The sequence below is a fragment of the Galleria mellonella genome, unplaced genomic scaffold (genome assembly GCF_026898425.1).
Source record: "Galleria mellonella isolate WM207_F2 unplaced genomic scaffold, CSIRO_AGI_GalMel_v1 utg139, whole genome shotgun sequence".
In the NCBI taxonomy this organism is placed as follows: Eukaryota; Metazoa; Arthropoda; class Insecta; order Lepidoptera; family Pyralidae; genus Galleria; species Galleria mellonella.
In genome coordinates, this window is record NW_026441995.1 from 5,477,441 (window position 1) to 5,495,345 (window position 17,905).

The 17,905-nt window shown below is 32.0% G+C and overlaps 1 protein-coding gene across 1 annotated transcript in view; it reads right to left on the reverse strand.

Annotated features, from left to right (window-relative positions):
- Positions 1–17,362, reverse strand: part of LOC113513604 (protein eva-1) — a 53,477-nt gene extending 36,115 nt beyond the window's left edge. The window contains exon 1 of the mRNA XM_052903523.1: positions 16,986–17,362. Within this exon, the coding sequence (XP_052759483.1) occupies positions 16,986–17,064 (79 nt within the window). The 5' untranslated portion in view covers positions 17,065–17,362. The remainder of the gene's footprint in view (positions 1–16,985) is intronic.
- Between the last annotated feature and the right edge of the window lie 543 nt (positions 17,363–17,905).

Below are 17,905 nucleotides of genomic sequence, written 5' to 3' on the forward strand. Positions count from 1 at the left end.
GCCGAAACAGTATACTCTGTTATATCCATGGTACTACTCCTGTCTATAGGCGACGGTTACCATTTTCCATCAAATAGGCCGTCAGCTTGTTTGCCATTCTAAGTTGTATAAAAAAAAACATAAACTAAGTATATTAGTAATGATAGAAATGTCCTCTATGTATATAGAATATTTTTTAGGTATTTCAATATTCGTTTGATATAGAGGAAGTAATAAAGTACATCAAAGCCTGAGAATCAATTTCATCTTGACTCTAGAGACGTCTCAATATTTCTTATCACATGCATGACAAAGTTACACGTAAACCCCCTTAGTTACATATAACTTTGAAGCCTTTGTCTATATGTCTGAAACGTCGTTACTTCCGAACAAATTTACGATTTTAGATTACGTTGCCGTTATTTATTAATGATGGTGTGAAATTATTATTGCTATACTATATACCACATCAGTCGTCAACCGTTCACTGTTAAATATAGGCGTCTCCTTATTGGAGGGTTTTGCCAGTAGTTGCCATGCTTGGCAGGCAGATTGGCAACTGCTGTTAGATCTTGGGGATGTTTAAAGAAAGACGCTGTTGCCCATCTCTCAACCATCATGTTCCCTCAGTCGCCTCTTACGACACCAACAGAAAAAGAAGAAATTACCTATTCTGTTCTGAACCATAACACAAATCGACGTAGTCGTTTTCGGATTATGCCTGTTTTTATAAGAAAAATAGTAGCAATATACACATACATTGGCAAACGACTGTTTCAGTCTGAGCAAAAAACGTAAATATATAGTTTTGTCCACCACAACCTCAATTTTTTACGAAATTTGGAGTACGAGTAAGTTATATATTATCTAAGCAAGTAGGATCCTTTGTATACTAATTCAAGTAAAGGAAGCCGCGAAATATACCTAGTACTAAATACATACATACATATCTGTCATGTCTGTCTCCCATTAGGCAGAAACAATGGAACGCCAAATGCTTCGATTCAAAGAAGTCTCTTTCGCTTATTCCTCATTTATCAATCTTTTCATACACTAAATATATATATATATATATATATATATATATATATATATATATATATATATATATATATATATATATATATCCAAACTATCACATTTACAGGATACTTTATGTACTGATTTGCGCAAGCGAAACTGAAAATATTTTTATTTTCTTTACTGAGATGTCCAAAACGAGTACTAATATTTCAAAAATAACTTATTCCTCGAAGTGTCCAAGAGTTCATTTGTATATTTTAAAATATTTTTTTATATATTTTTAACTGTTATGTATCCCGCAAGTATGCTCGCACATTCCCTCTTATCTACGAAGTTTCTAAAGCGAAAAAACTATAGTAATTACAATTTATAAATATAAATATTACAAGAGAATAAGAAAGAATTTTTAAGTGGCACCATTTGTAAGTAATTATCAGAAAAACAAACTGATTCACGTAATCCAACTTTTTACGAAATAAGCAATTACAAATTGTGATAGATTTATAAAAATTATTATTATTAGCTCTTTATTCCTTAAGTATATCTTAAAGTACTATGAGAAATGCAATAAAAGCAAATTTGTCATATATTTTTATTTTAACATTCTTCATTACATTGTACCGTCAATTACCGTTTCTGTTATTCCTGTGTACGGTCGACTGGTAGATAACGCCAATTATGGTATTAAATCCGCCATTTACACTATCTAGGTGTATTAAAATTTTGTAAAATAAAGAAATATTCGTATGTTTATGTACGGATTCTTCAGCGTGTTAGTTTAACTCGCACGGTTTTATTTTATATATCAATTACTTTTACTTATTTTCTTAATTCATAACTTAATGCCAAGTTGTATAAGTTAGTGAGTTATGAACCACTTAAAACTTTATATCATTTTTTAAAATTAAACTTAGTACTTAATTCCATAAATATTTTGGCACCAGTTAACTACTACGATTTAACATTTAAGCTAAATTTCTTATGTAGTGTCACCACTCTGATCCCCATCTTCTATCACAAGGCATTGCTTTTAATAAAATATAGTATCTAAATATTTAAGATTTTATTCCTCGTCTCTCTAAATAAGAAAAAAATACTGTTAGAAGATGTTTTTGTATAAAAAATGGCATACAAGCTAACGCCGAAAATGGTAACCGTCGCCTACAGACTTGAAGAACATCAGGAATATTACAGAGTATAGTATGATGACCACATTACCTCTCATACACTGCCATTCCAAAAGAGTGTAGTATTATGTCTCAGTAGCCAGCCATAACCCAGCCAGCCATATCAAACCGAAACACAGCCATATCAAAACGACACACACACACAACACACAAATGCGAGTACAGCTGCTTTACGGCAAAAACAAAAATGAAATATACACAATGCTTTGCTGCAATCCATCGATAAGAGTCGACGCTTCATCACTTCCCTCTTGCAGGCTTGGAGTGCCTTCTATATTCGCCCCTACACACGCGCCCGGTGAAGCTGTAAATGCCATCTGCGACCAACAGCAATTACAGTTCGAAAAGGAAACAACATTTTGCGAAACTGCATATAAAATTAATACAATGAATAAATAGAATATAGAAAATTTAAAATACTTGTTATATATAATTAAAAATATTAATTATTTCTTATACAGTATAGAAAAAAAACTATTCTGGATCTTAACAAAATTATTATGAATAAAAATAATATTATATATAAATAAACCTTATTGTTAAAAAAATATTAAAATCAATTCAGAATAGCGAAGATATGACGTTACATACCTACATATAAAATATTATCCTCTTATCCATTATCCGTCCATTGCTGCATATAGACCATCTCCATAGACGGTCCTGAGCCACCTGCATCCACTGACTCCCATGCAATACATTTGAAGTCGTCACTCCATCTAGTGGAGGGTCGTCCTACACTGCATTTGCCCGTACGGGGTCACCACTCAAGAACTTTTATTTCCGATCGGTTCATCAAGCTGTGTGACCAGCCCATTACTACTTCAACTTGCTTATTCTTCAGGCTATGTAATGTGTAGGACTTTAGTTCTTTTGCAAATATAGTCATTTCGAATTCTATCATACAAAAAAAAAACACATAAAGCATACAATAGATCTTTACGTATGCCGATTAAATTCCCCTGAAACAGTCTGTAACTATAAGGTGGTTGAACTCGGTTATGGTTAGGTCAGGTATGGGACTTAGGGAATACCTACACATGCAATATTCGGTCTCAATGCGTCATTTTACCTGTTGACCTGAGTAAATAACGACTATCGTGACATTAAATTCATTAGGTACTTAATTTAGTAGAAATGGTATTTTTTTTACTAGAGAACTAGTGATTATATTAAAATATATTATAATTTCATTGTCTCTACATAGTAAAGGTTCAGGTTGTCTGGAAGAGATTACTTAGCAATAGGAGCGCCTTTTGTGCTACACTATGATTATTTGTATGATTATTGAAATTCCTTCATAATTTTGTAATATTGATGCAATAACTAGAAAAAATAGAAAGAAAAAAGCCGTTTCCCGCTATCTGTACACTTGGATTTTAACAGTTTTCATCAGCAGATAGAGTGATTCAAGGAAAAAATATAAATTTATAGTTTCATATTTTGTGTTAATTTGTCGAATTATGACGATAATTATTCAAGACGTCAGAAAAAAGCAAGTTGACTTTCAAGAGCTTTCATCCAAAGTACTGAAATATAACAAACTAATCTATGTTATAATTGTTTCTCTTTAATAAGACTACAAAAATACTAGTGTAATACGTAAATACTAAATTTTATTACGATTGATTAAGCTGTTAAGGCACTATAAGGTAACAAATAAACTCATTTTAACAATTATAATATTAGTAAGGATCATGATAGAAAAAAATATGAGACCAATATGGGAGGTAAACTCTATTGGTTTTAAAAATAATAATCAAAATCTATTCGAAAACAGGAAATATATCACTGAACATACAAAAACCCCATCGAATTATAAATTCGCCATTACAAAGTCGAATACAAGTATAAACAATTCAAAACGCTCTATATAACAAACCAACACTCTAAAACAATGTTACACCACAACAAAATTTACTAGGAAACTAATGATAATAGCATTTCTCTGCTTCATTATTCCCCTATCACGCACTAAGCTCCCAAAATAAGCTGAACTTTATGTTTTTCCACTCTATCGTATATATGAGAGGCTGTGGTAGCTGGGGAGCGTTAATTGATGAATTTCACATAAGCGTGCCACACAAAGAGCTGTGCGTGAACCTTGTGCCTCGCCCTCCCTCGTATATTAATTAAAAACGTGACAACCACGAATTCAGCCCTTTTATGCCGTGACTGAGTCGAGTTGGTGGCAAAACAATGCCGCTGTAATGTATAGAGGGAGTTAAGAGCATTTAAATCTTAATAATGCTCAAGACTAATGCTTCGTTCTTTCAATACAAATTGTGTTAAACATTTGTCGCCATTTTAAGCGACTTATAAAAAAGAAAGTTCTCAGATCAAACGATCTGAGAACCGTTAACCTATAAAAAATACAGTTTGTATTTTTTATAGGTTATGCAATATCATTGATAATTCAGAATTGATTTTGATATTTACTTTTGCATTAGATACCTACGGTTTATTAAAGTCCTGCTTTTTCGAATGCAAATCTACTTTTAAGCACACGTTCTGCGTTCTAAATTGAAATATTTATTATCTCATAGTTTTCAATCATATTTCATCGTTTATCGATGATTTCTATTGGTTCAAATAAAATTAATAAGTCACAAGTTGATATTTGTCACATAATGCGCTGTTTTTCTATATAAAAAAAACTCTTGTTTTAATCACTTACGTTTATCAATGCGGTTTCGTATTGGTATTTCAAAATAAAAGAAGCATTGATACGTTTGTCGATAATAAGTAAACCTCCGGGAATTCCTATCTTCCCTATAAATCTGTTTACACACTCGACTAAGTATTAAGAATATGATTACGATTCTTTTTAGGATATAACATTCGTTGTTGTTGTAAAGGAATCTAACAAAAAAAATATGTTCGAATAAATAATTACATATAAATGTATTTGTAAAACCAGAGTATAACGATACATAAATACACGATACATACTCTTTGTGGTCTCAATCATGAAATTTGGCATACATCAGTATTTCGGATAGACTATCTATCCGAGCAAACTGTCCCACGAAACGAGACCTAAATTGAACGCGGGCAACATTATATTTTTGTGAAGATCTTTGGATATACAAGAAACGATTTTAATAAAGATTAAAATTAAATAAAAAAAGAAAAAGAAAACAGACATCCGTGGAGCCTCTCAGACTAGAAGGTCGTGGTCAGTAGTCCACGTCGCCCACGCCTTACGCTGTCTGTCAGGATATACATACAAGATATATACTACCCTTTATTCTGGTTAATAAATATATTATGGTCACGAATAAGAACAATATATAAATTCCTTGCCATTGACAAAACAGAAGACACTTTCTATTAGAGCTACCTCCGCAACGCTAAGACAAGAGTTCATAATGTATTTCATTGAAATAGAGCTATCAGAATTAGCTTCGGGAGCTTTACCATCAATCATTATGTGTCAAGTCATATCTCTTAATGAAATCTACGTTGTCTAGGCCACAGTCAAAGGAAAGTTTAATTAGGATATAAAGTCTAGAATCTAGAGGATTCAAACCTCGTGTTTCCTTTTGAAATAAAAAAATTGTGTCTTATACGTGTATAAATTGTGAGTTAGTGACAAATAACTTTACTTTCATACTTTCAGAGATCTTCAGTACAAGTCTAGCTAACACCAAAAACTTAATGAGTCAGTTTATACTCCAATTGACTCTCTGGTAAGTAAAAATACTGTTAACAAATCAAATTAGCAAGAATGAGGACAAGAATACCCGCCGCTTAGCATGTAACACGTTGGATTTCGCTAAGTGAAATGTTACATTTTCCTCAACTGCAACAGCCGGCTAATATAACTCTTATTACTACCACATTAAGGATACAGATGTGTTTAAAACGAAAAATCGCACAGACTGGTAGAAATCGCTGGTGATCAAAAGACTGCATACATTTTGTCTAACGCATATCCATCGCTACCCAGCGTGACATTGCGACCGGCCTACTTACTATACGTACCTTATTAATCGGCAGTGACCTTAAAACTTTTAATCTCATATACAAAATATGTTTTAAGGCTTTATTTTAAATTTAAGTGACAAGATAAACGTATTTCCTTTCAAGTCGTAAATGAAAATTGTTTTAAGTTTCTTCCACGCTCAACCACGCTCTGGAATCAACTTCCAGCAGCAGTATTTCCAAACCGATACGACATCATAACCTTAAAGAAATGAGCATATTCCTTTTTAAAAGGCCGGCAGCACACCTGCAATGTCTATTCTATAGTATTGAGAGCGATAATGGGCAGCGGGTATATATATAAAAAAAAGTTTACTATATTTTTAATTCACTCACATTATTGACAGGAAAGGAAAAGTCTTTATCCTCCAGTGGGACAACATAATAAAAAGAAAAATATTTTTAATTTATAAATTTTGTTCTATATAAATTAGAAATTATTATTTATATTTTATTCGCCGTAACCACACACCTGGAGCTCCAAATACCCACCGGTGTATTTGCTCCGATTACTACGCCAGTGTTCCCCTAATCCGCTTTATATATACCTGAATCTCTCCCTGGACGATTATATTGTCGTGTTCGTGTTTTCTAAATAACGTTGATAAATGTATACGTATGTAAATACATTTTGGTCAACTGAGGTGTGGTCGTCCCACGCGAGCCGTCCCTGTTTGAACCGTGGGGAACTCTACATGTTCTAACTCTTCTATCATAACAGAATTGTAGGTCAACAGATGTATGAGTCTACCGCACTAAGTTCATAATAAATAGTTCATAAAGTTACCTAGAAAACGTACTATAATCAAATTGAAAGTGGAAATTTCCTACATAAAGTCTTTTTAAGTAAGTTTCCATTTGATGTTCTAGTCATAAGGCATATTAAAAAAAACTCGCTGCTGTAGATATAATGTTCATTGTCTATGAATTATTTAAATTTTAAATTGAGAACAGTTGCAATCGCGTACATATTGTAAGCGTAGATTAAGGATGGTACCATTAGTATAGGTATATGGTATAACAAAGTAAATAATGTATTTGACTAATTATATTAATATATAAATATGATATGAATATAAATATATTTAATTATATTATAAAAGATAATATAAATAGGTATAACATGAATATGAAACTCAAGCGCGCTTAAAATGCTAAACTAATTTCAATTAACTTTAATAAAAAATGGTCCGAATCCAAAACTAATACGTAGCGTAATTTTATATTAATTCTTACGAATAAAACCATTAATTACTGATAATATTATCCTTATTGTCTATATTAATATTATAAATATGAAAGTTAGTTTGTTTGTTACCTGTTGACATCTTAATGGCTTATTTAGTCAATATAAAATTTAGTATACAGTTATATGGAAAAATAAGGGCGTAGGCTACTTTTATTTCTTTTTTATGCAACTTAGAATGGGAAACAATCCACAAACAATTTATCCTGGTCAGTGAAGATATCCCAGACACATGGATGAGGTCACGAGTAAAAGCTAGTTATAAATATTGGAAGCAAAAATTTAGTCCAATTGTTAAGTACTTTTTGATACCCAACAGCTGAACCAATTGATTTTGAATTTAGTATATTGCCATAGACAGAGTCATCAGTCTATTTTCATTCCAATCATTCAATATGTCCCATCTATATAATAGAAGCCACGGGTACTGCTATTCCATACTGTAAAATGACAATCGCTTAATATATCGTGTCCAACCTGAGTTCGATGCAAGTGTAAATCGCAGCAGACGGTCCTTATCTCTATTAACATAATACAAGAAAAGTTTAATTAAGTTGCACAACTTCAGTGCTCTTGTAATGTAAAATAGCTATCAGACGAGTTACTCCATCAAAGTTTAACTCTTTGCTAAATATCGTTCAGAAATACCTAATAGATTGAGCTATTGAGTTATACAACACTCCGTTCCGCTCTCTAACGCAATGTAAATAGACTAAGAGCTTAAATTTTAGTATCAACAAAATTGAGTTATGCTGTGATGATAGTGAGGTACTTAACTGAATAATTTATGATTATGTTCGACAAAAATAAGGTATTTCGATGTTAATAAAATTATATTAATTTAATGGCACTGACACGGAAGTTAAACCTTGATTAAAAGTAAATTGGATTCCTTTTTACAAATTTATCACATAACAATTATGTATTAAATATTTTTATACTCGAATATACTAGTTTATATTCAATAATACTATTTAATTAAAAACATTTTCCTCTTTGAAGTCGATTGAAACAACGATTCATAAAGATATTTAATAATTATAAATAATATTGAATAATGAAGTTCAAGACTGAAAGTACTCGTTCACAGAGACCGGATCGTTAAGAAGAGCAGATTTTGATCGCGTTTAAAATTGATTTTTAAGATCATTGAAATAAGGGTTTATTTACATTTTATTAGTTTTATATAAGAATGCTCGTGAGCCAATATTAAAACACTATTTTAAACGCTATCAAACTCTGCTCTACTCCCCGGGTCAGTGTGTATAAATGGGCACTATTGCACTAACGACACGTAACTTAACCTCTGCCCTTTATACGCTTTCGGTTTTCACCTAATAGTTGCTGGCAAAGAATGCCATATGGCATTAAACTCGCTACTTATATAAAGTTTTATTGTACAATAAAGAATAAATAAATACATAATAAATAAATTTATCTTTGCTTGCACTTGTTGTAAAGTGACATAGACTTCATTGGAATTATTATATGTAGTCGAACAAAACTTAACTAACTGTATTTAGATCGCAAGTGACAATGGGGTCAATTCTGAAGCGCCATTTCCCTAAAACTATCTCTAAACTATTATTTTAATTTGATTGTTTCGCGAAATTAATGTTTTATAGACTATCATAAACTAACTTTATAACAATTTTGACTTAAATCTATTAGAAATGTAGGTCACATTGGTCCTTAGAATAAATATTTCACTACTGTTATAATATATTGAGATTTAAAATTTTTGAGATAGGATTACAACCTCGGATTCGACCCCAATGTTTATGTAAATATTCGCTTAGTTTCCACTTTTTTCTTTGTTTACTTTATCTATCTTTAAACCACAATGTTCACATATCATGTGTGAAAGTCACAGTGACGGTTTATCATCAGACGGGCTGTTTGCTTGTCTGTCATCTTCGTGGTTTAAAAAAGTCAAATTTTTTTTTTTGTTTATAAGCAAGAACTCCATGATAAGTTTCGTTGTTTGTTTCTCAATGAAATAAGAAAATTATATCCTAACTTAACACAAGAATACTTTGAATACTGATTCACGTGAACAAAGTGCGCAGGATGCTACTAATATATAATTAAATATTGTTCAATGATTATCTATAAAAATTGAATATGTTAAAGAAAAACTAGAATACTTTATACTTGAACGATCTTTCTAATAAAAATATAATTGATAGCTAAGGCATTACTGAACGATCGACTTTTCCAACTCAGTGGGAGTGCTATAACTTAATCCAGTACATTGAACATCACGGGCTAGCGCAATTTAAACATTCCGCTACTCTGTAACTGCACTTTATGGCAACTTTGATTGCACGGGCGCGATAGTTCAAATACTTTAATAGTTGTCATCAACTTGATATCTATCGGGAAATATCTATTTGTAAATCGTTGAGTATCGCTTTATTAATCGATAGTTTGATTGGAGCTATAAATAACGTAATATAATAAAATAACCGATACAACATCATAACCTTATAAAAAGAGCATATTCCTTTTCGTCGGTCGGCAGCAATGCCATCAGGTGAGCCGCATGCTCATTTGCAATTTTTTTACAACACAGGGGGTGTTGTAAAAAAACTGATTATACGATATTATCGATTATTAACAAAAATAATATCGGTCTATTGATAGTTGCGATACTTGCGTACTGAAACTATGGATATAATATAGATTGTATCGATAGTTTATATTACAATCGATAAAATAGAGAATTTGGTCGATAAATCAATCGATAATTATATTATTTTGAGTAAACACTATCTATTTATTTATTGCTGTAATATTATGAAAGGAACATTAAATAGTTACTGTCTATTTATCAATCTATATCTATAATAACATTAAGATAAATAAAAATAATTCAATAAACAAAAATAAAACAAACATTAAAAAAAAATACTGCTTTTTATCAAACATTTCGATCAAATTCTTATAAATTGTTTAAGTCAGGTGTTACTTTACAGAAGTCCATCTACTAAATGAGAGACGAAGTAAAAAAACAAAAGCTACTGGCTAATAAGCTAATAAGTGAGAACACTTACTTATCGTTATCAGAGAAAGGCAGGATGCTTTGCTCTCGTAAAAATGAGACGAGACAAATTAGAAAGTCCGATGTTATGATTATACGTATTTGCACAGAACTAAACTCTTTAATTAAAAAAAAATACTACTAAACATAATACAAAGTGCCAAATAGTTCGAAACTAAGCAGAGTTTATACACTAGATATTTAGGTTGCTTGAGTACCTCTGTCCCATTCGTGTTTCAACCGTAAAGCAGTTGTGTATGCATGGCTGTGTTTCGGTTTAAAGGGTGGAATATGGCGTGAATTTAAAGGGTACAGAGGAATAACACCTGAGTCCTCAGGAATTGCAACGCTTGGGCGGTATCATGGGCGAAACAGTATACTCTGTTAAGTCCGTGGTACTGCTCATGGCTATAGGCGACGGTTACCACTTTCCATAAGGTGAGCCGTCAGCTTGTTTGCCATTCTTAGTAGTATAAAAAAAACGTAGACAAGTAATCAACAAATATACATTACACATAGAAAACGGCCTAACCAATATAAACAGGCATACTTATTAATATAAATATTGGTATTGTGTGAACATCAAAACCATGGCCATGAAAAGACAAAAAAGGAAAGTTGTGTATTAAACCCGTATATCACAAAAGTTGCTGAAACATGATAATTCACTGGTACCAGTTTCATGCCAATGGTACCAAAACATGCAAACATCTTTATAAACTTTCACATTTTTAACATGAGCAGTATTTAAAATGTCCTTACATATCTTTTCCACAAATATTATTGTAATTTAAAAAGGAATTAATATGAATATCCTTGATTAATTAAAAAAAAAATTAAGCACCGCCTTGTTATCCAATCCAAAGTATTAACCTTAATCCACCCCGTACCGGATAAAGGAAAATAACGACTTGGGAAAGCATTTTAAATGAAAAATGGCATTTAAAGGTTTTCCGTGTAACGTATATAACATTGCACGTCGTATATTTTGTATATTTTATTGTATTTTATAAGCAATAGTACCAATATAACTTCCAATCTATTTTTCATACTCAGCATTTTTGGTAAACAAAATTATTTATTTAATTTATTTATTTATACTTTTGCACACATTAAAATATCTCTACAGAGCGGACTTAATGCCTGATGGCTTTCTCTACCAGTCAACCGTAATGCTAAATAGAAATAATAAATGGCGGTGCATTGATTTAACAAAACACGTTGCAAATTATGATGATGATAAAAATATGATGCCTGCGGCCACTTTCTATCATCGTACGGCTCGCCATCGACAGGGAGTTCACCCTCATACCTTACAGCCTAAATGGTCGCGTACAACGCGGTTTCAGAGATGTTTTCTCCCACGAATACTCAGGTTATGGAATTAGCTCCCTGCCGAGGTTTTCCCAAAAGACTACAGCATGGGGTTCTTCAAAAGGGGGGTAAAGAGGTTTCTTCAGGGTCGGCAACGCGCGCGTAATACCTTTGGTATTGCAGGCGTTCATAGGCTACGGTAACCGCTTACCATCAGTTGGGCCGTATGCTTGTTTGTTACCTCAGTGGTATAAAAAAATATTTTGGGAGTTAACAACATTAATACGTTTTAAGATAACTATGTCTATATTAAAAAAAAAAAATAGATAAATATTTGATGATATCAGCCGTTACTGCCCACTGCTGAACGTGAGACTAATAAGGGGGTGCCAGCAGTTGCCACACATGAAAGGCGGGTTGGCAGCCGCAGTTAGACTTTGGTGATGTTTTAAGAGGGATGCTGCTGTCTCGCCCATAAAGTTCCACTAGTCGCCTCTTACGACACTCACGGGAAAGGAAGGGGTGCACATTCTTTGTCGGGACTGCACAGCAAATCTTTATTATAAATATAAACCTTATTATAGTGTAATTAAAAACTTTTTACGTTAGTTGATGCTATTATAATAAAAACGCTTACTAAAATTACGTATTCTTAAAATGCTAAGTAAAAAAAAGCATAATCGTGATATACTATAGATTAAAGTGATGTATATTTAATCTAGTTCTAACAACACGCGGCCATTCTGATCTTTTCTGGTCTTGGACAGAGGAAGTGTTGCAATTGTTGATAGTACGATTTACGAACATACGGCTGATACCAAGCTTTTGAAGTGTCTGGAATATGAACCACGGCTCCATACCTACTTTGTGCAAGGCGATCACTGTCTATTTTCTTTAGCACCCCATTCCTTATTGTAATTTGATAATGAACACGAAAAAATATGTGAAATGGCGCGAAATCGAAATAAGTTTTTAATATAATAAACGCGTTCCAAGTTCAAATTAATTAAAAAGTTAAAAAAAAAAGTTTTTATGTAACAGTATTTATTGCCAGACTTATTATATTTAATTATCTCAATCTTTAGTCAAATATAACAAAGTAATAAGAAATTGTAATTAAATTTATTGCTATACTATTGTAATCTTCGCTATAATATCGTTTAATATAAATAAATTAATCAATACAACTCAGATATTACTTTCATAGTTAAAAAATGTTCAAATTATTTCGTTTTTCTTTTTACATACAGCACTATCCAAGTACATTAAAAATTTATCACAAATATAAATTAACTATATCCTACATCAATACAAATATAAATTTAATAAAAAGATCCGTCTTTTTAAAATTTCATTCAAAATTATTCAATCATTTGTGTAGATATTGAGTAAAAAACATGCAAAATAAACTAAAAAAACTATTCCGACTAAAAGTACTAACTGTAATCCGTAGCTTAAATCTTGTTAAATAATTTAAAAGTGTCTTATATATTTGTCGTGTGATCCCGGTGTAGAATGGGTCACGCCTTCCTTTCTCATGGGCGATATAAGAGGCGACTAAGGGAAGTTAATAGTCGAGAGCCTGCCAAGCGTGGCAACTACTGGCAAAGCCTCCCAATAGATGGAAGCCTATGTTCAGCAGTGGACAGTTAACGGCTGACATGATAATAACAAGCTAAATCCGTGGTTGATTTAAAATATCCTAGTATCTCTAGTAGAATTTTGCAAAGCAATGATTTTCATTTCAAATTATACCACAATGTGAACTTACAATTAGTAAGGGAAAGGGGATACCGATACGAATGCACGCAACAAGTAAAGTTACCTGAATACTCATTAACAACATGGGATTTATTAAATCAATAGTTCCATGGTAAAGCTGGAAGCATAAAACCCATGGCACACTATGAGCTATGCGAACCTAACTTCATTTAGCTTGGCGCGTAAATTTACAGCGGTATTTTATACTTTTCACTATGCGAACTACAGAGCAAAGATAAACTAAACCATGTGAGCTAGAAAACCGGCGAAGCCAGCTTAATTAACACTCAATCTAGAAAAGAATTACTAATAACAGGGACTAGCAACTCCATTCTTGCCAATATATTCCATCAGATCGACCTCCACAGAGTCTATCCTGAAAGCCACTGTGGTATGTAATATATTAGTCATCATTAGTATAACTAGTCATAATGAACCAGTAAACCTAGCTTCATTCCCACCTATCATCCTTCACTGGTATCTCACACACAAACCGATAGCTCAGACAAGGTTATCATTATCGTCCAAAAAAGGAAAAGTAATGCTCTTTTCGCATGCGTGAAATAAAAACACCACTCCTTAAAACGAGTGCCTATTTGCAGCCAGTGTCATACATCGACATACGCGTATTTCATATATATATATATGTATGTATATTCATGTAGTTAGATGCATTCTAAATAGAGTGAGCTAAATAAAAAAAAATTTGCTTAGCTTAGCTTAGCTTTCAGTGTGACCGATACTTTATGCATCGATAGCGGCAACGCTTTGGCGAAGTATAATGAATTATGGCTTGTAACAGTATTATGCATTTATGTTGAGTCTGTCCCAGATTATAGCTACATACTTTTTAAGCTACTTAATAAGAAAGAGGTACTCATTTCCTCTCTATTATTTTTGTTTTTACTTAGAATTTTGTAAACAATACAATTTAATCCAGTATTAGTTCTGTAGTTTTACAACAATTTAAACAGTCGTTTTTGTTTACTAATCTAAATGTAGTCGCGCGATTACACTTTATAAATTTAAATATTTTAAATTTAATGTCTGAAAAACGTCCTGTCGTTTATCAGTGCGTTATTTATTTTAGTTTAAAATGTCGCTTCAACTGCTAAAATTAGTTTAAAAGAAAAAAAACATCATAAATGGACTGTATTTGTGACCCTTATGGACTGAAAAATATAAAATAAATATTTTTGTATGAGAATCACTATTGTGGATTACTTTTAATAAATGGCGTTAAGACTGATAATCGCTGATCTAAAGTTATAATAATATAAACATACTGTAGGTGATACGAAGTTCACCGGGTCGTCTAGTAGGTATTTGATATCATCATAGGTGTCGATAACATCGCCTTAGTTCAACAACAATGCTAACTTTGTAACAAGTACAGATAGGACATAAAAATATTTATACCTTAAGATTTTATTTCTTAATAATTTTAAATTATGTTTCACAAAAAAAAAACACTTCAATTGTGTCAAAACCAGTTATTTTGATCTAAAATCTAAACTATTGTAAATCTAAAATAATCTTTTTTGATAAATTTTCTATGGAACCAATTTGTAAAGATATTCTTTCAGATAAAAAAATAATTTTCCAAACTGACGGAATTATGAGATAATAAACATAAAAAAATACAACCGATTTGAAAACCTCCTTTTTTGCAGTCGGTAGAAAATAAATGGTGACGAAATTAGTAATGTCTATGAGGGAATCAACATTGATTTTATTCTGCAAATAAAAACAGCATCATCAATCATGACGTAATTAATGTTGATCAACACGAGTATAAATCATATTGAATGCAAAAATAATTATTACTCAAAATTGGGAAAACCGTCGAGTAAAAATCCACAAATAAAATAAAGATTAATTTAGAGTCACCTCTTTTCAAAAATCGCCAAAAAATATGGTTGAATTGAGAACCTACGCTATCCACGCTGAATGCGCTTGCTTCCTCTAAACAGATCTACTCCAGCTTCAGTTTACCGTCAAACGTTGTGGAGTTCCTGTTCGAAATGAAGCAAAAAATAGATGTGACAAAGTTATATGACAATTGAGTTACAATTAACTTAAAATAAATAGGGGAGAAGGAGTCAGTAACAGGGATTAACACCTGTTAATCTCTATTACTAAGAACACTTTCTCCTCCATACACTGTCAGGTCGACCTCCACATGGTCCCCCTGGAAACTATTGTAATTAATTCTTGATAAATTAGTCAGAATGAGCCAACTGACCTACTTACATCGTCACTTATCGTTCCTCAGGCAAGATACGAGTACTATTTATTGTCTACGTATACTGTTAGCGCAGGCGGCGTAACTAATCTCTTATTATTCTTAAAAAAAAAGAATATAAGTAATACTAAAATAATAATTTAATTCATTATTTTATTACTTTCTTAAACAACTCCATTGAAAATCAAGCATACGGCTCGCCTTACGGAAGCATTGCTCGCACAAAAAATGCGGTCCTAGTTTATGATGCACCATTTCTAAATAACTACTAAGAGTAACTAACCACAATAATATTTGATAAAAGTCATGTTATTTTATAATTAAATAAGTCAATATTAAATCATTATCAATATAAATTTAATTACAATTTAACAACACAACTAATTAATTAATACAACTGATACCATCAAGAGACTCCCGACTTAACCTTCTTTAAAAAAAAATTTTAATGGTCCCTTTTATGCTATAAATTGTGGCAGTAAATACTATCTAGTATTCTCATCTACGTGTATAATATAGTATATTTTATATATGTTTAAGTATATTTGTTATTTACATATATTTATTTGTTCATACATGTAAATGTATGTATGTATATCCATTATTACCAGTATCGCATTCGTGTATTCTGACACTACCCTTAGGTTGACTGCCAGAGAATGCTTTTGACATTACGTCCGCCATGTACACATATATGTACTAATGAATAAATAAATAACAATACAACAATGGTAACACACACAAATTCTAACTACTCAGTTAAAAATAGCAGTGAAAATATTTTTCTGTCAATACCATAAGAACATATAAACATCCCTTATTGTTTCCCCATAATAAGGTCGTTGTAGCACAACATAACTAAGCTGTGAAAGGTGGTTCGAAATAGCGTTTTCATTAATTTTTTATTCCTCTTGTTATTTCAGTAAAAAAACTTTATTTATTACCCACTCTATTTACAGACAGTCTTCAAGGTTATGCTTTTAAATTTAACAAAATTACAATTGAACTAATGTGAAAATATTTGTGTTATATCTAATTCTATTATGCAACAAACATGTTCATATTAATTAGTCGCTAATTCCGTAATGAACATATCCAAACCTTGAACACGAATGTCTACGAGTGTTATTAAGTTAACGCCATTAGCACCGAGTTAACGGAACCCTCGGTAATTATGTTTGTAATAAATCGTACACAGACCCATATTATCTGAGTTGCTGCAGGAAGGGCCCGGGAGGCACAGGAAGGCGAATACGAGCACGAGCACCGCTCCACACATGTTCAAACAAATCTATTATGCGTCCACGACGTAATTACTATCTACTTTTTAAAACAAAAAAAGTTCAACCACACTTTCCACTTTCCAAAAAGTTTCATTGCGTCGACTAAACAAATCGATTATAACGATAATAATCGCCAATCGGCCTCAATGGATCGTTGCTGAAACTGTCAAAGTGTTCAAATTTCGAACATCGAGAGCCACGTGACGTTTATCACGTGATGATAACATTCAACCGCGTGTCACCTAGCGTCGGGGTAACAGGGGGCGTGTGGCCACAATGAGTCCGGACGTTCGACTGACGCGGCACCGAGTTACAAACGCCATACGACTATTGGTCACGACTCACAGCGAGCCATCAATTTAACTTGACGTTTCAATGAAAACCCTCCCTTTTTTTCCCCCGGAGTAAAATTACGAAGTTTTGTCGTTTAAAATAAAAAAAAATCGAATCGATTCCAATTCTTATTATACTCGATTTTAAGTTTGGAATGGTACCTATGTATCAAAATATTAAGTAGGTAGTCATAGTCGTTCTAAATACCTAATAACTTATATCGAAATTTTATCCCATTCGATATTTTTGCCTCTGTTATCTTGCTAACAATGTATTTCTTCAACAATTCGTCTTTTTTAAATTGTAACAAAATTTTAAGGCTTTATAAAAATATTGAAGATTCTACATTAAATGTATATCATAAGCAATAAATAATACGTAAGGGATTTAATAAGTATTATAGTACTTATATACTTTGATGTTCACGCCTATATATTATTTTTCATCAGGTGAACACAAATAATTGCCGATTTTCTTATCAAATTTATATTATAATATTATTCT